The following is a 19,257-nucleotide window of genomic DNA, read 5'->3' on the forward strand; positions in this document are numbered from 1 at the left end:
CGAAACCGGAGGAGCCTAAAAACACAAGAAGGTTCATCAAATTCTGCGTGAACCCATTAGTGAAAATAATATTTAGTTGCATATATAGTGTGTATTAAGTTATTAGATTTTTTATGTAAAGGTCTAGGAACGTATCTATATATATATATATCACATAATTTAAGAAGTTAAAAGGTTTTCTGAGCTAACGTCTATGGAGGACTTAAAATGACGTAAGTATAAATAAATGCATGAATAAATAGAAGAATAAATAAAATGCTTCAATAAATGTCTAAATAAATAAATAAATACAGGAATAAATAACTAAATGCTTAAATAAATAAATAACTAAATAAATAACTAAATGCTTAAATAAATGTATAAATAAATAATTAAATACAGGAATGAATACATATAAGTTATAACTCAACAGGACATCATTAAATAAATATATTTCTACATTTCTGTATTTCTTCATTTAGTTATATCTCTATTTATGTGTCCACACGTATTTCTTCATTCATTTATGTGTCCTTGTATGCAAATGAGCTGAAACATGAAAAAACTAAATGGCCGCCGTAACGGAGCACGCGGCGCACGTAGCTGCTCCGTTACGGCGGCTACCTGCGCCGCGTGCTCCTTGCTGTAGTCGGTGGCCGTGTGGTCGGGCGGGGGGGCGGCGGCGTACGCGTGAGCTTGAGTTTGAGCTTGATAGTGCTGGTACCACTGCTGCACGGCCTCCTGGGAGGCACAGGGAACACAACACTATTAAAATCAACGTTTTATATTATAATTAACGTTTGATCTGTAGATTGTTTTGTCTTTGCTGTTTTTTTAAATTACGTCAAATCACGCATTTTGTCTTAAACTCGCCGTTTTAATCGTTCTCTAAACACGATTCATCTGTTTGGATGAGTAGATTGTAATTATCGTTTAAAAATATATATATATAAATACACTACCGTTAAAAAGTTTGGGGTCACCCAGACAATTTGGTGTTTTCCATGAAAACTCACATTTGTATTTGTCTAATGAATTCCAACATGAATATAAAATCTAGTCAAGATATTGAGGAGGTTATAAATAATGATTGTTATATACAATATTAATGTAGTTCTTCTTGTGGCTCAAAGGAAGGCCAGTTTTATAGCTTCTCTCACCAGCATAACTGTTTTCAGCTGCGCTAACATAAAAAGGGTTTTCAAGGGTTTTCCACCCCTCCGCTAGTCTTCTAAGGCGATAACACAATGTACCATTAGAACACTGGAGATGGGCCTCTACACACCTCTGGAGAGACTTCATTAAACACCAGAGAATAGTCATTTACACATTAACTATGTAGAGAGTATTTATGATTCATTTAATGTTATAAAAACAGTGCTTTTCTTTAAAGAATAAGGACATTTCTACGTGACCCCAAACTTTTGAATGGTAGTGTACATAAATATCAGATGTGTTTCTCGAGGGCAGAAGAAGAGGAAGAGGAAGAGAGAAGGATGCAGACAGCCAGCCGGCTTTACCACTTCTTCTCCAGAGAGATGAAGGGAGGAGGAACAGATGGAAAGACGAGGCGCTCGGTGCCAACTGCTCTCCCATCCTGTCTGTCCAAACATACAGACTAATTCTCATCTCTTCCACCACCCGGCCTCCCATAGTCACAGCTCACTCTTGTCACTTCTGCTCACTCGCTATGTATCCATCAGCCGTCATCGCGCCTCTCTCTCACATTTCAGGCCAAGAAACACAACGGTGAACTTCCATCCCTCCCTCCCTGTGTATCTGTACGAGCGGCGGTACCTGTGTGTAGGCCTGGTTGTACTGGCTGTAGTCGGCGGAGGTGTCGGCGCCGTACTGGGCGGTGGTCGTGGCCGCCGCCGCGCTGTGGGAGAAGGAGGCGGAGCCCTGGGAGACGACGGGAGCTACCAGGCTGCCGTACATCCCGGGGCCGCCCGGCTGCCCTCCGTGGACTTTCCCCCCCGCTGACCCTGAGTCGACCGCGGAGGAGGCACGGTGAGCGAGTCTGACCACGTACGCGTCCACGTTGATTGTAAATACGAGAGAATACGTTTGTTTGTTTTTTCTCGACTGTGTGCTCACCTTGCAGAACCACGCCCGGCATCACACTGGCCAGGTTCAGGTAAGGATTGGAGGGCAGGCGGACCTCTTTGGGAGGATCGCCCAGTAGAGAGCCCTGACCACCGTTCACCTAACACGAGAGAAACGAGAGAAACGGTTATTATTCAGGTCAAAGAAAAGTTAATGCAGCCAATTTACACGACCGTTCAAAAGTTTGGGGTCACTTAGAAATATCCTTATTTTTTAAAGCGGTTTTTTTCAATTAAGATAACATTAAATAAATCATAAATACACTCTACATATTTAATGTGTAAATGACTATTCTCTGGTGTGTAATGAAGTCTACAGAGGTGAGTCGAGGCCCATCTCCAGTGTTCTAAAGGTACATTGTGTTATCGCCTTAGAAGACCAGCGGAGGGGTAGAAAACCCTTGAAAACCCTTTTTATATGAGCGCAGCTGAAAACAGTTATGCTGGTGAGAGAAGCTATAAAACTGGCCTTCTTTTGAGCCACAAGAAGAACTACATTAATATTTACAGTAAAAATCATTATTTATAACCTCGTCAATGTCTTGACTAGATTTTATATTCATTTTATATTCATCAGATAAATAAAAGTGAGAGTTTTCATGGAAAACACCAAATTCTCTGGGTGACCCCAAACTTTTGAAGTCATCTTTATTGTCAATTTTCCATTTGTTGAACATACAGAAGATAAAAAAGTATGTTTATCTCCTGTCCGACATAAAGTGAGTAATAATAATAGTGATAAAGTAATAAAGTGTAAACAAGTTAACAACAATGGAAAAGAACATTTAGCTTTAGACATCTAGATATCATTTATAAATTAAGAATTATAAAAGAAAACTTGGTGGATCTGTTAGTTAGATATTAAATTGAGATATACAATTAGACGAGATAAAATGCAATTTGATATAAATATAGCTTTGATATAAAGATACCTGAACGAACACGTACGATATAACTTGCATATGGACTCGGGCTAAAGCTCTAATCTGCACGACGATACATCAAAATAAAACCTAAACAACACATACAAATAAATCACATGTTATTATTTCCCTTGCTCTTGTTTTTCATTTCTGTATACATGTTTCTATCTGTGGTGAAAAGACAACAACAAATAAAGTGTTAAAATAAATCACCAGCTGGTGAAGATGCTAACGTAGCTTTAGCTTCAGTCGACTCTTGAAGCACAATATCATGTCACTCCCACCTCCTCTTCCACCTCCTCCCACCTCCTCTTCCTCAATACATCCACAGCTTTTCCCCTGTCTGTGTGTGTGTGTGTGTGTGTGTGTGTGTGTGTGTGTGTGTGTGTGTGTGTGCTCACCATGAAGCCATCGGTGCCGTTGTGCTGGCCCACTGACGTATAACCTCCTCCGGGGGGTTTGGGTGGAGGCGGCCCCAGGCCCGGGTTACTCATCCCCAGGGAGTAGCCATGCCCCTGCAGATAGGAGCCCATCATGGTCCCAGGAGGAGCCGGCTGCCTCTCACAGGAGGAGGAGGAGGAGGAGGAGGAAGGGTTAGTGGAGATGGAATGGCGGCCATTTTGTTCTCCCGCTCCTCCTCCGCGACCGTGGAGGTACGGCATCCCGCCGGCCGCCGATACCGCCATTGTGGCGTTATGGGGAGCCGGTGGACCCGAGTCCTGACCCAGCTCTGAGAGAGGAGAGAGGGAAGGGAGAGAGAACATATGAGGGACAGAGAAACAACAGGAAAGACAAATAAGGACATGGAAAAAGGAAGGGAGGATTTTAGGATACACTGAGCACCTCTCTCCTCTCCTCTCTCCTTATGGATGTTTTAGGATACACTGAGCACCTATCTCCTCTCCTCTCTCCTTATGGATGTTTTAGGATACACTGAGCACCTATCTCCTCTCCTCTCTCCTTATGGATGTTTTAGGATACACTGAGCACCTCTCTCCTCTCCTCTCTCCTTATGGATGTTTTAGGATACACTGAGCACCTATCTCCTCTCCTCTCTCCTTATGGATGTTTTAGGATACACTGAGCACCTATCTCCTCTTCTCTCTCCTTATGGATGTGTTAGGATACACTGAGCACCTATCTCCTCTCCTCTCTCCTTATGGATGTTTTAGGATACACTGAGCACCTATCTCCTCTTCTCTCTCCTTATGGATGTTTTAGGATACACTGAGCACCTATCTCCTCTCCTCTCTCCTTATGGATGTGTTAGGATACACTGAGCACCTATCTCCTCTCCTCTCTCCTTATGGATGTGTTAGGATACACTGAGCACCTATCTCCTCTCTCTCTCCTTATGGATGTTTTAGGATACACTGAGCACCTCTCTTCTCTCTCTCCTTATGGATGTGTTAGGATACACTGAGCACCTATCTCCTCTCCTCTCTCCTTATGGATGTTTTAGGATACACTGAGCACCTATCTCCTCTCCTCTCTCCTTATGGATGTTTTAGGATACACTGAGCACCTATCTCCTCTTCTCTCTCTCCTTATGGATGTTTTAGGATACACTGAGCACCTCTCTCCTCCTCTCTCCTTATGGATGTTTTAGGATACACTGAGCACCTCTCTCCTCCTCTCTCCTTATGGATGTTTTAGGATACACTGAGCACCTATCTCCTCTTCTCTCTCCTTATGGATGTTTTAGGATACACTGAGCACCTATCTCCTCTTCTCTCTCCTTATGGATGTTTTAGGATACACTGAGCACCTCTCTCCTCTCCTCTCTCCTTATGGATGTTTTAGGATACACTGAGCACCTATCTCCTCTCCTCTCTCCTTATGGATGTTTTAGGATACACTGAGCACCTATCTCCTCTTCTCTCCTTATGGATGTTTTAGGATACACTGGGCACCTATCTCCTCTCTCTCTCCTTATGGATGTTTTAGGATACACTGAGCACCTATCTCCTCTCCTCTCTCCTTATGGATGTTTTAGGATACACTGTGCACCTATCTCCTCTCTCTCTCCTTATGGATGTTTTAGGATACACTGAGCACCTCTCTCCTCTCTTTCTCCTTATGGATGTTTTAGGATACACTGAGCACCTATCTCCTCTCCTCTCTCCTTATGTATGTGTTAGGATACACTGAGCACCTCTCTCCTCTTCTCTCTCCTTATGGATGTTTTAGGATACACTGAGCACCTATCTCCTCTTCTCTCTCCTTATGGATGTGTTAGGATACACTGAGCACCTATCTCCTCTTCCCTCTCTCCTTATGGATGTTTTAGGATACACTGAGCACCTATCTCCTCCTCTCTTGCTCTCCTGAAGGTTTCTTCACTTTTTTTAACCTGTGAAATGTTTTTTTTCTTTCTATTTCTTGGGAGTTTTTACTTATCTGATGTGAGGTCAAAGGTCAGGGATGTCGTACGTGTACAGATTGTAAAGCCCTCTGAGGCACGCTCGTAATTTGTGATATTGGGCTGTATAAAATAAATTGAATTGAATATAGGACACACATACAATACACAGAAAACCAAAAGACAGAGAGGGAAAACAATCTAATTCAAACAAAAGAAAGGAAAGCAAACAATAACGTAAAGATAAGGAAGGCAAAATATGAGAGACAAACTAAAAAAGCAGCACAGAGGAACAATGTAAAGGAAACAAAGGGAAAAGGAAGCGAGGAGAGAGAACAGACGAACACAACACACACACACACATAAGCACCAAATACACACACAAACATAAACACACATCATTTAAAGCACACACAGTAAAGAAAGTGTAAACACAATCACACTTATTATAAATCCAATATTGCCGTGTTAAACGCCCGAAGCCAAAAATCCCGGGAGACAAAAATCCTCCCTTCCTTTTTAAGAAATCCCGTTAGACGCCTCACGAGAGGGACGCGCACACACTTCTGAACACACGCACACACTTCTGAACACACGCGCACACTTCTGAACTTTCTAAATGTGTTGGTACCGCGATGTTCAAGAATCTGCAGAAAGGCAACGTGACGCCCGGCGTTGACACCCTGTGATTGAGGGTCACCTTCATCTCTTTTACACGTGTGTCACCCTCTTCATCCGTCCTCATCCTGATCATAACACTCCCAGCTGTCACACGGACAACAATAACATTCACACTTTCAGGAAGGACAATCTTTGTTACATCCGCGGGATGCTTAACACACAGGGGGGGGGTCTCGGCGGATGGAAAATGTGTGAGTGTGTGTGTTAAAATATGAAATGACACACTTGTGCAGCCATTCGACGTACTTTTAAAAAAAGGGTTTTAAGACATGTGCCAACCGAAGTATGCACTGGGATGTGAGACACACACACACACACACACACACTAGTGGACGCTCCTCTCCTATCTGAGGTAATACAAGTGAAGTGAAGTGACGCGACAGAGTCAGTACGAGCCTTTATTTGACATCCCTGTATGCACAGTGTGTGTGTGTGTGTGTGTGTGTGTGATGTTGTTGACTTAATTATTGTTTACGATTCCAATCCGTGCATTTGAATGTTTTTTTTCTTCTCTTCCCCAAATATGATCTGATCCAACTTGCTTTTGAATGTTCTTTTCCTTAAAGAGACAGTAGCCCCTTTGTTTTACAGGAAAGAAGAAAAGAAAAAAAGAACTAAAAACTAATTTAAATAAGATATTTTTTCAGATGCTCTTTAACCTTTTAAGCTCCAAGCTTTTTTTAGGCCTCCGCTCCGGAAATGTCATACCCAAACTAAAAAGGCTGTATCTCTGCAACCACTAGGGCTACTTTAATCATTTTTAAATGTTTACCTTTTTAAACATTTTTGTGTTTTGTTCAGATGTGTACATGTCAGTCAGTGCGTTTACATGATGGTATAATTCGAATCTTGCTTTAGTCGGACTATGCTATCTTTTGGGGGATCTGCTGTTATCCCAATATACATGGCAGTGAGTAATTCGAATCATTGGCCTTTGAAAGCATGTCATATCCGATACGATAGGTGGCGCTGTTTTCATTACAACTCGTGGTGATACAGCCATTTCCGCTTGACCTCTTCACCACCACCAACAACAACATTTCGAGAAAGATGGCGAACAGAGAGCAAGGCGAAGCTACATCCCTCTACTATTCTTCCATGGTGTTAATAGGAGTACAGCGAATGCAAATGGCGCTATTGGCTGAGTTGATAACGGAGAGAAGACGCCGTCGCTGAAGGTACACGGAGAATTTAATTTATCGTCTCTTTCGACTTCCGGGTCACGACATGGGAGGGAGGGAGGAGGGAGGAGGGAGGGAGGAGGGCGGCGGGATCTCGAGCATGCGTAAAGACGCAAAGTCCAGTTCCGAATCGAATTCACCGCTACATGCCGCGATAGTCGAATTATCAACTGGATCGGACCGAGCTATCCAGGGGTGTTAATCGGACCGAAGTCGGACCGCACATAGTCCGACTAAGGTGTTTACATGAAACGGATAATTCGATTTCAGTCCGACTAAGCCAATAATTCGATTGCATGTAACCGCACTGAGAATATATGTTACTGGGTCAAAGTAAATGAAGATGGAACACAGAAAAAATATAAAAATGTCAGGTCCGAATTGAAAAAAGCGCTTCCAGGATGATTATATGTTTGTAATGAGGCAGTTGAAATGTTTAAAACTCTCACAAATCATATTAAAATATGTTAACATTCTCCCTGCAAAGTTTGACTTTGAAAAAAGTGAAGCAGAACAAAGTTAGTTAGATTATTATTATTTTTTTAACTAAAATGTGTGCGGCCATTTTGGCAAATTTTTAGTATTATTATTATGATTATGTTTTATTTTTTTAAATGGCTGACTGATACTTGTAGCCCAGGCTCTGATGTTTAATTTGATGTGCAACATTATTTGTTGTGCTTGTGTCCTCGGGGGTCTACGGTTTCCAAAAGGGTAAAATGACTAATTGCCAATATAACTGCCAAGAGGTGGTCTGCAGGTCTGGTGGTCTGGTGGTCTGCAGGTCTCACCGGGACCTCGTTAGTTTGCCTTAATGACGCTCGGCCCGGCTCTCACCTGTCGGCGAGTCTCCCAGGAGGCCTTTGCCCAGCGTCACGAGGCCCTGATGCCGCAGGGCCAAAGCCTTCTGCATCAGCAGCCTGGACGGGTCCCCGAGCAGACTGGAGAACTGTGGAGGAGAAAGGGGAGACGTTATACAGACGTTATGTAATCTAGAGATGATGTAATCTAGAGACGATGTAATCTAGAGATGATGTAATCTAGAGATTATGTAAAGGAAGAAGACGGCTGGAAAGTTATCGAAAGGGATGGAAGAAAATAGCTGAACGTTAAATGTTCTTTATCTTTTCTCTTCTACACTTTTACAAATTGCATTTATTATTTAGAGAGCAATATAAAATGATCAGGAAAACATCCAGTAAATATACAGGACAGGTGTCAAACACAAGGCCCGCGGGCTGAATCCGGCCTGCCGCGTAGGTTCATGTGGCCCCTGGCGGCTTCAAAGACACGTGATCACCTGTTCTTAAAGACATTGAAGAAAAATATCCCGTGCTTTTATTTTGAAGGTTTACGATTAAATGGATTTATATTGTAATATTAGAGACATTTTCTTATGTACAATACGTCTACACTCAAATAAACAATAATCAAATGCAAAGAGAGTTATTTAACATTATGTTCGAGGAGTTTATAAAGTGTTTCCGGCCCTTTAAGAGGGCGGCCATGATGCTGATTTGGCCCACGGTGAACATGAGTTTGACACCCCTGATATACAGGATGAGAAGAGAGGAGTCACGGAGGTAAAGAAAGAAAGTATATAAACAGGATTCTCATCCTCTGGATTCTGAATCATCATGATACAGTTTTTAAAAAACCACAACAAGTAAACACAACTTTCACTTTAACAATTAAAGAAAGCAAACATTTATTTAAAATACGCTACGAGGGGAAGCTTGAACACCTCCACGGTCTTGTCCTTTTTAAAAGTGAAAAGAAGCAATTAGGTTGCAGGTTTTTTGAGGTTGTTTAAGTTTACTTCACACACGCACACACACACACACACACGCGCACACACACTTACGCTGCTGATGCGTTTGTCTTTGATGTGAAGAAGCTGCTGCTGTGCGAGCTGCATGTGCAGCAGGTTCTGGAGGACCAGCCCGTTACCCAGCATGGCGTTCTGCTCAGGATGAGTAGACATTATTTATTATTATTAATAACAGACGCATCAACACACACACACACACACACTTTATTTATTGGGACCTGGTGAGCTTTTCCCAGCGTGAGCAGAGCGGTGGTGAGCGGAGGTCTGAGGAACGACAGGCCGCCGTGACGCCCGTACTTCCCTAAAAAATAATAAAATAAAAAAGTATTAATAAATCACCTTCTGGACCGGCATAATTATTAGTCAGATGAGCAATCCATCATTATTTATTGAACACGGCAAACGATCCATGACGAGCGCGTGTAAAGCAATATTGTGATATTTATATATCAGTTTAAACTTAATTTTGAAGTCGAAGACGCAGTTTGAAAAGAAGCTCAAACAAACAAAATAAAGAAAAGCAGAAGAATTAAACTTTCTGTCTCTAGACGAGAGAAACGGACTCGAGCTTCAGAGCCTCGCCGGTTTGTTATTTGTCTTTATCTATAAAAAAATGCTAAAATTTAAGAGAGAGATTTAAAATTATGAAATGGAAATTAAAATGCATTCCTTAAATGGATATAAAAACATGTTTAACTATGGGATGACTTCACTATATATATATACATATATATATATATACATTTATATATATGTATGTATATATACATACATATATATACATATATATGTATGTATATATATATGTATACAGTGTAAAAAATTAAAATCTGAAACAGATATTCATTTAATGGAAAAAAAAGCGTGAATAACACTTTAACGTCTCCAACAGTGGGAGGGAGTTAAATTAACATTATTTGTGTGTGTGTATGTATTAGGGTATGCAGGTATGTGCATATATATGTTAATATGTGTGCAAGTTTTTGCATGTCTACCTCTTTTTATATATATATATATTTATGTTTAATAAAAAAAAATTCTAAATCTATTCTTTTGCATGTGCATATCTCGAAAAACCAAGAAAAAAGATTTGATCACAAAAAAAAAAGAATAACAATTTCACACATTTTCTCCATTTGGGATTCAAACCGGCGAGTACCCCCCCCCCCCTTTCTTTATCCATGCGAGTGTGTGTGTGTCTCCTCATAATAAATGTAAAAGTAAATGCTAATGGTAGCATTTAATTAACATTTAATCAAGGTCCCTAATTTTAGACTTTAATTGCGTGTGCTCTTCTTAAGAGAGCTCCCCCCCCCCCCTTCCTCCCCTCCCCCCATCTTCCTGTTCTTCATTTTAATACCTGATTAGCCATTCATGAAATATTGAAGTCATCAACGAGGTGATTACAGGAGAAGGAGTGCCTAACAGAGACCCCTCTGGAGCCGGAAAGACCACTCTAAAGGGATCCAGATCGGGGCTCTGATTAGCGTCAAGATCTCAAAATATGCGCAGCGATATAATAATGCATAGTTTTATAATACTATGATAGTGAATGTTTTAGTTGCATGTTAACGAAGGGACCCGGACCAGCTGCAAACACAATTTATCACCACAATGTAGAAGATGTTTGACATTTACAAAATGAGAAGAAACATCTTGAATCAAGGTCCACTTACAAACTCTCTCCCAGAGCTTTATAGCTAATGTTTATAGACTTCCTCTCCAGATGTTACATCAGATGTTACCTCAGAGGTGATGTATGTTTCTCAGTGTTTGACTTCTGTCATGTCGGTTGATCTCTGCTCTCTTTCTTTCCCTCCATTCAGCTCTGAATAAAGTGTGTCGAGCATGGCTTAATGGCCCGAGGTATTGCACACGACACGACATATGCTGATGAATTTCTACTATGAATAATTCAGTGGGCTCAAAAGAAAATGATTTGGTATGTTACAAATTCAGCCCGTTCCGTGTTGAAACAGTGTCATTTTTTTATTTTATTTTAAACATTCAATAAATAAGAGAATGCGATGAATGAATACAGTTTTTCATTTGATTTCTAAGACGTTTATGTGTTGTATTGCACAGCAATGTAGTTACATGCTTGTTAACCAGCTAACCCAAGACCCTATCGAGTCATGAAATACCACGTATACCTCTAGGGGGCAACGCTGAGTCACAGTAGAGTTAAGTCTTGCAATACCACTTATACCTCTAGGGGCAACGTTGAGTCGCTATAGAGTTGAGTCTTGCAATACCACGTATACCTCTAGGGGGCAACGCTGAGTCACAGTAGAGTCAAGTCTTGCAATACCACTTTTACCTCTAGGGGGCAACGCTGAGTCACAGGAGAGTTAAGTCTTGCAATACCACTTATACCTCTAGGGGCAACGTTGAGTCGCTATAGAGTTAAGTCTTGCAATACCACTTATACCTCTAGGGGCAACGTTGAGTCGCTATAGAGTTGAGTCTTGCAATACCACATATACCTCGAGAGGGCAATGCTGAGCCACTTTAGACTTGAGTCTTGCAATACCACATATACCACTAGGGGCAACGCTGAGTCACTGTGGAGTCGAGTATTGTTATGCCACTTATACCTCTAGAGGCACTACTGAGTCACTGTGGAGTCGAGTCTTGCAATACCACTTATACCTCTAGGGGGCAACGCTGAGCCACTGTAGAGTCAAGTTTTGTTGTATTGTTTTAAATCTAAAGTATTACAAATCAGTAAAGTACTACTTCCCAGCTCGGATACAGCGTGTACAAACTCCAGCGCTACTAAATACTTTTTACGTATTTTCCGGCGCACAGATCGTGAAAGCCGTAGAGCGTTACCTCCTCTCTTCCCGCCGTGGTGAGGCCTCATGAGGATCTGCAGGGCGGCCGGGTTGGTCATACTGGTCAACAGCTGGGCCAGGTTGGGTTCTGGTAGCAGACCTTTCCTGTTACTCAAAATCTGGAGAACGACATCGAAACACATACACAGGTTAGAGGAGGGAAATGTGTGTGTGTGTGTGTGTTTTCAGTATATGACATCTGAGTTGACAGTGTGCAAACCAATCATGAGAGAAAGATTTAAACACCCTTATGGTATACAAATTAAAAAATTGGTATAGAATTCTCAATAATCCAAATAATAATCAAATCTCATTTCATTTAAGAAGAAAGAAAAAAGAAATCGTTAAGTATTATTTATGTTTACCAAAAACCATCATCATCAGATTTAGATTAAAATGGTGCCGGATCCTGATTGGTTCAGAGGAACGATGACACGCTTTAAACAGGCGACACGCCCTCAGAACACGTTAAAATACTGAAATATAAAAACTTTTAAAAGCATTTTTTTACGATAAGATCGTATAAGAAATTTAGTTTTTAAGAACCGTAAAAATAAAAAAAATACGGCAGATATATTTTTAAAACTATATATATATATATAAGCGTTTTTGTGTATTTATAAAAGTGCTATATAAGTTTGAATTATAATATAATATAATTTAATAATTAAATTCAACGGACTCAAAAGGAAACTCGATTGAATGAAGAGACGGCGTCCAATGGAGCGGAGCCGCCCTGGTAGCTCCTCCCCCTTCCCAAAGACACAGAGATTAAAAACAACGTGAGCAGGAGGAGACGCTTCAGCTCGTCTTCCTCCGGCTTCAGCTCAACCTTCATCCTCCGTCTCATTCTGAAGGAGAGGGATCCACTCCAGCCCGTCAGCCAATGAGGAAGAGGAGAGGCACTGTGTGTGTGTGTGTGTGTGTGTATGTGTGTGTGTGTGTGTGTGTGCGTGAGAAGCAAGGCCAGTCGTAGCTGACAGCGTCTTTCAAGAGAAGAGAGTGGAGGAGGAGGAAGTGCAAGAAGAAGGGGAGGAGGAGTGAGGAGGAGGAAGAGGAGGGGGAAGAAGAAGATGAAGTGGAAGAAGGGTGGAGGAAGGAGGGAGGAGGAGGAGGAGGAATGCTGTTTGGCTACTGGCACAAAAATCCAGCCACACACACACATCAACACACACAAACACACAAACACACACAAACACACACGCCAGGGAGGTATGTGAGCTGCAAAGAAGGGAAGGCGAGAAGTGTCGCGTGAGGAGAGGGATGGAGGAGGGAGGAGGAGGAGGGGGAGGAGGAGGGAGGAGGAAGAGGAGGAGGGAGGAGGGAGGAGGAAGAGGAGGAGGGAGGGAGGAGGAGGCACCCCAATCCCCCTTTTTTCCACTGAACTCCTTCCTCCTCCTCTTCCTCCTCAGCTAATATTTGTATCAAGAGACGGCGTTTCTCTCGATGTCCTTCGTCCTCTCGTGTTGCTCCTCTTCCTCCGGTGGCTCTGCTTCTCTACCTGTCATCTGTTCAGCCCCCACGAGGCCTCCACCTGTTACTTGTGTTAACCTCACCTGATAATTCTTGTTCTGCAAAAAAACAAAAACACAGAAGAGTCAACAGTCAGAGCTCTTAAAGAGACAGTGCAGCAGTTTGAGTCGTCACGGCACCAGAAAGTCAAAACACTGAAACGCTGTTAGTGTAATATAAAATATATGATGAAATATATTTCCAAAGCCTACGGGGGGGGGGGGGGGGGGGCTCATAATGAACTACAAACCTGCAGTTCATGGAGAAATATAATTGAAGCTCTCTCCGTGTGACACGAGCAATATTGTTTTAATTTGTGCCTAAAGGCTCTTAAAGGTGCAACACCAAAACATATTCACCACTGACATGGTGAATGATGTCATTATTAACTTTTGGTTATTGGACTTTACAGAACTCCATGGAGAGGACATATTAAAGCAAAATCATAAATATAAATATATTATTATTATTATAATGCACTGTATTTACTGTAATGGCTCACACATTGATTAAACTACATTCACCATAATGTGTTGGACCATGTTTTTTTACATCTTTTCAATAAAATACAGTAAATCGATAAACAATAAATACATCTGTAAAATATATATGATACACATTATAAATAGTAAAATATATATAGATGAATTGTAATTTGAATTTATACAAACAGCATAATAAACTACAGTTTACTGGTTAAAATAAAGATATACATACATATATATATATATATATCTTATGGTTAAAATATTTATATATATATATATACATATTTCTTATTTATATATATATTTATTTTGGTTAATATATATATACAGTATATATATATATATATATATATCTTATGGTTAAAAGAAATATATATAAATATATATATTTCTTATTTATATAAATATATAATTTTTTTTATGGTTAAGATAAATATATATATCTATACATAGTTATTTTAACCATAATATATACAGTATATATATATGTTTCTTTTAACCAGCATGTTTACATATATATATATATTATATATATAATATATATACATTTCTTTTAACCAGTATGTTTACATATATATATATATATATATATATATATATAATGACCAAGAGAACTAGCATTTACCAGTCAAGTGGTGAACTAATACCCATCATCTCTCTCAATGACTACGACTCTCCTCTACAGAGTCACAGAGAAGTGTGTGTGAAGGTTTGGTCCTCAAATAAACGACAAGCACATGTTTTAAAGGCAATTTCGTCCGAAAAACCCTCAGCTGTTGGGCCAGTACTCTCCGTCAGTCTCACTCCTCTCAGAGCGACACACGTGTCAGCGCTGATGAGATTCATCTGAATGCAAAAAGCATTCAAATTCAGCCCAGAATTGCACTTGTTTCCACCTGTGAGTTCCTCGTTGCTCATGTTGTTGTTCACATATTGTGTGCGTACGTACCACTGCATCCGCTTGCATGTGCGAGCGTCTCACTGAGCTGCGACTGTGGTTTATTTTCGGCAGTTGGAGACTCGAGGAGCCCAATCAGTCTACAGAAGTATAATTATCATGTCACAGTGCTGAGTGGGAGGGATACCACACTTCCTCAGACTCCATGGATATGTTTCTGTGAATGCAGGGTGTGCAACAGACAGGTGGCACATGTCTGGTCGGGTAGTCCCGATGCTGATACTTAGGGAGTTTATGGAATTTAACTATTTAAACTACATGTTTCTGCAGAGAAAAAAACCCGACAGTTTCTGGAATTTAAGTACTGAAAAAAAGCGACATTTTTTTCTTGACTCAAAACACGCGTTCTCCATGTACTCACCACACCCTGGGCGGCGATGAGCGCAGCCAGGGTGCTTCTCCCCGAGGTGCCGGGGGTGCAGAGCGACAGGCGGACCTCCTGTCCTCCAACCGGGGTCCGGTCCATCTCCATCAGCACCGCCTCCGCCTGCTCCGAGCTCTCGTACTCCACCACGCCGAACCCTCGGACCGGGCTGCTCTCATCCTGAGCGAGCTGGAGAAAAAGAATAGAAAAGAAGAAGAAAAGAGCATTAAATTAGGGATGAGTGTTTTTTTTTTTTTAAGTCTGAAATCTCAGCACAGAGTTTGAAGTAATTGGGATTGACCCTCACGTAGTCGCACAGTGGTCATGTTTTTAGCTTTTGAGGCAAGATTTGTTTTACATTATTAACCAATAAGATGAATAATGCTTCTGCAGCGGCTTTGATCCCTGAAATATTTAATTAAACCTCCAGTTTCTCTCAATTTTTGCTTTATTTGGAGTATTATCCACTCATATTATTATTATTATCAACGTCTCCTCGCAGCAAAAACAAGAGGGACGAATGAAATCTCATAAAAGCTTCATGCTTCACTTTCTCAAAGTCAAACTTTGCAGAGATACTGTTCAGATATCGTGTTCCGACGCTGAGAAAGTTTAAACCATTCTGCTGCATCAATCCAGAGATATAAACATAATAAAAAGTGTTTTTTACAAGGCGAAGCTGTAGATGCTTTAAATATGTGCTGTGTGCCGTCTTCATTTAATCTGAACCAATAAACATATAAATTGGAGTATTCTCACAAGTGTTTACTTTTATTACTATAACACTAAAAGTATTCAAATAGCCCTTGTGGGAGAGGAGATACACCTTTTTGTTTGTTAGGTATGTTTTTTTCTTCGAGTAGAGGCATAAAGAAAAGGCTTTAAAAGGTTCATATATTGAGTTTTTCGCCTGTAAACCACTTTAATTTATTCCATCTTTTAAAAAAATCAGGGAACAGAAGAGGTTCCTGCCAACAGCCATTTTTATTTTTATTTCTGCATTGAGTTCATGGCCCCATGTAGGAATACCAGCGCCTTGCATCTGGAAAGTTAATCTTCCATCCGATGGCAAAAAAAACCCACAATCTCCACCATCGATGCGGCCAAAGGTTACCATGGTGACGTGACGTGAGATCAGCTACGGGTCCGAAAGTCGCCCGCTCGCTGCTGCTCGGTCGGTCAGACTGTCGTCGGATGGACGAATGTACCCGTCGAGATTCACGCAAATACACGACGACGAGAACGACGACAGAAATGAACACGCTTCCAGTTTTCGGTGTGAGCGAGTGAGTCACACAGAAAGAGCTCAGCCCAAAACAAAAGCACACGACGGAAGAGACGCACCCTCTCCCGGCTCTTTCTGCGGAGCTCCAGGAGGAACCAGAAGCGGCCCCCATGTGGACCGGGTCAATCCAAGTTCTAATAAATGGGCTCATCCAGTGTATCGTGGGAAGCCGATTGAACCGTGACAATCACATTTTCTTCTTCCGAGGTTAAAAGGTCAAGGAAAGTTGTCAGCTGACCGCTAAGTCCTGAGGATGAGACGTTTCTGTGAAGGATGTTCGGTCATTTCCAGCGTGAGGAGCAGATAAATAATGCAGGCCGGATAATAGCTTCAAGCTAATGGATGATATCAGATGATGACAATGGTTAAAAGCTAATGGCTTATGGGTAAAAAAAAGAAGAAAATAAAGTCCCTTTCCCCACTGTATAAGTATACCAGGAATAAAACTAATTCATATTGTTGTTATATATTAATCTACAAATTATTTTGTTGATTAATTTTCAAAATAGTAGAAAAAGGGGCGAGCTAATCCGCTAAAATTGCATGTTTTGTTCAATCAACCGCCTAAAAATCAGTTTATTATCCTAGAGGAGCACGTAGCAGGGTATAAAATGTATATTTTTTGTTATATTTACAGCGTTTACAAGAAAGCACATTCAAGTACGACCTCTCAGCGTCGAAGTGATTGCACGAAACACGATAAAACTATCATGATAATCACATTTTGAAGTGGTAAAAAAAAAAAAAGAAGATCATTAGACATTTGTGATTGTAGATGAATTGTCGGATTAGCAATCAGGGGGAGATAAATGTCTTTGTGCTTTCTCAGCCTCCGTCTGCTGTTCACCCCCGGTCGGAACAGAGGATGGACGGATGGATGGACGGATGGATGGATGGAACGAGGGATGAAAATGGAGGAGTAGGTCGATTACGGCTATTATCGTCAGCATGCATTAAGCAAATTGTATGGAAATGACCTGAACCACTTTACCACTCCAGAGACGGACGGATGGATGGAGGGAGGGAGAGAGAACGAGAGAGAACGAGAGAGTAGAAGGAGGGAAATAAAGGGAGAGAGAGAACAAGGGAGAGAGAGAGAGGACGAGAGAGATGGAGAGGATGAGAGAGGGAGCGGAGAGAGAGGGAGAACAAGATAGAGGGAGAGAAAGGGAGAGAAAACGAGAGAGAGGGAACGAAAGGGAGAGAAAAAACAAGGGTGAGAGAGAGAGAACGAGAGAGATGGAGAGGATGAGAGAGGGAGAGAGAACGAGGTAGAGAAAGGGAGAGAAAACGAGAGAGAGAGGGAGAGAAAGGGAGGATGAGAGAGAGGGAGAGCGAGAGAGGGAGAGAGAACGAGGTAGAGAAAGGGAGAGAAAACGAGAGAGGGAGAGAAAGGGAGGATGAGAGAGAGGGAGAGAGAACAATAGGTTGAAAGTGTATCTATAATTTAAAAATAGAACATTTAGAAGTGGAAGTTCAAAACTATAAAACAATCCAGAAAACCAAAAACAATTCTACTAAATCAAAGTGAGCAGAGGTCACGTGTCTTCATCATATATATAATATATAATACGTAATAAACACGACGGTGAGAGTTATTCTGTCTTCTTCACGGTTCCCCAAAGACCTTAATGAGCGGCATTCAATTAGCTTTCTTTAATTGGCTTTCTTTAATTGGCTTTCTTTAATTGGCTGTGAGACGGTGAGCAGCATGTTTTGTTCTTGGATTTGAATTAAACTTTTACAACCGCATTGTGAGTCATTTAAAAACAACATTTATATAAATCCATCCCAATTTATAATCTGTTGTTGTCATAATCCTCCTGTAGTATTTAATTTGAATATCTTTGACTCCTCCCACATTCTCGTACACAGGAAGTGGAGGTTACTGCCACGGAGGCCGTTCTGCTTCTTTTTGCACCATCTTAAAAAATAAAAATCCGTCTCTTAGTTTTGTGAAATGACTTCTTCATAATATCAAATGTATAAATATATAAATATATATATATATACGAAGGTCGTCAACTGCAGTGGTTCTCAACCTTTATTCAGTGATGTAACCACTGCAAAGCATTATGGGTTGAAAGAAAGATTTAATATGCAGCATTTTGCATGTTAAATATAATATATACAATTCAGTTTGTGAACTTACTTATTTTTTATTGAATATTTATGAAATAACTATGTTCAAAGGCTTTTTTTTTAATGGATGCTCATCTACTTAAAACAAATCTCACTCCTAGAGCGGCGCCTCTCAACCTTTCCTTGAGTTATGTAACCCCTGTGAAATATTATTTTGAGCCCGAGTCCCCTCTGACCACTGCAAAGCATTCTGGGTTGAAAAAAGATTTAATACGCAGCATTTTGCATTTAATATATAATATATACACAATTCAGTTTATGATCAACTACTTTCAAAGGCTTTTTTAATGGATGCTCATTTAAAATATGTTTAAAACAAACCTCACCTACCCCCTAGAGGGCCTTCACGTACCCCTAGAGGGCCTTTATGTACCCCTAGAGGGCCTTCACGTACCCCTAGAGGGCCTTCACATACCCCTAGAGGGCCTTCACGTACCCCTAGAGGGCCTTCACGTACCCCTAGAGGGCCTTCATGTACCACTAGAGGGCCTTCACGTACCCCTAGAGGGCCTTCACGTACCCCTAGAGGGCCTTCACGTACCCCTAGAGGGCCTTCAAGTACCCCTAGAGGGCCTTCATGTAGCCCTAGAGGGCCTTCAAGTACCCCTA

General features: G+C 41.1%; 1 protein-coding gene across 3 annotated transcripts in view; it reads right to left on the minus strand.

Annotated features, from left to right (window-relative positions):
* The window catches only part of raver2 (ribonucleoprotein, PTB-binding 2), a 62,838-nt gene that overhangs the window by 3,630 nt on the left and 39,951 nt on the right, over positions 1-19,257 (minus strand). The window contains exons 6-16 of one of the 3 annotated variants that reach the window (XM_056415309.1): positions 15,219-15,410; positions 13,456-13,470; positions 11,898-12,018; positions 9,281-9,363; positions 9,096-9,194; positions 8,069-8,180; positions 3,409-3,737; positions 2,077-2,185; positions 1,777-1,964; positions 604-720; positions 1-15 (exon numbers count right to left, since the gene is read on the minus strand). The exon at positions 1-15 is cut by the window's left edge and continues 87 nt beyond it. In XM_056415309.1, the coding sequence (XP_056271284.1) occupies positions 1-15; positions 604-720; positions 1,777-1,964; positions 2,077-2,185; positions 3,409-3,737; positions 8,069-8,180; positions 9,096-9,194; positions 9,281-9,363; positions 11,898-12,018; positions 13,456-13,470; positions 15,219-15,410 (1,380 nt within the window). Of the gene's footprint in view, positions 16-603; positions 721-1,776; positions 1,965-2,076; positions 2,186-3,408; positions 3,738-8,068; positions 8,181-9,095; positions 9,195-9,265; positions 9,364-11,897; positions 12,019-13,455; positions 13,471-15,218; positions 15,411-19,257 lie in introns of all 3 variants that reach the window. The other 2 variants (XM_056415308.1, XM_056415311.1) reach the window with 2 other exon arrangements.

The sequence above is a fragment of the Pseudoliparis swirei genome, chromosome 5 (genome assembly GCF_029220125.1).
Source record: "Pseudoliparis swirei isolate HS2019 ecotype Mariana Trench chromosome 5, NWPU_hadal_v1, whole genome shotgun sequence".
NCBI classification, from domain to species: domain Eukaryota; kingdom Metazoa; phylum Chordata; class Actinopteri; order Perciformes; family Liparidae; genus Pseudoliparis; species Pseudoliparis swirei.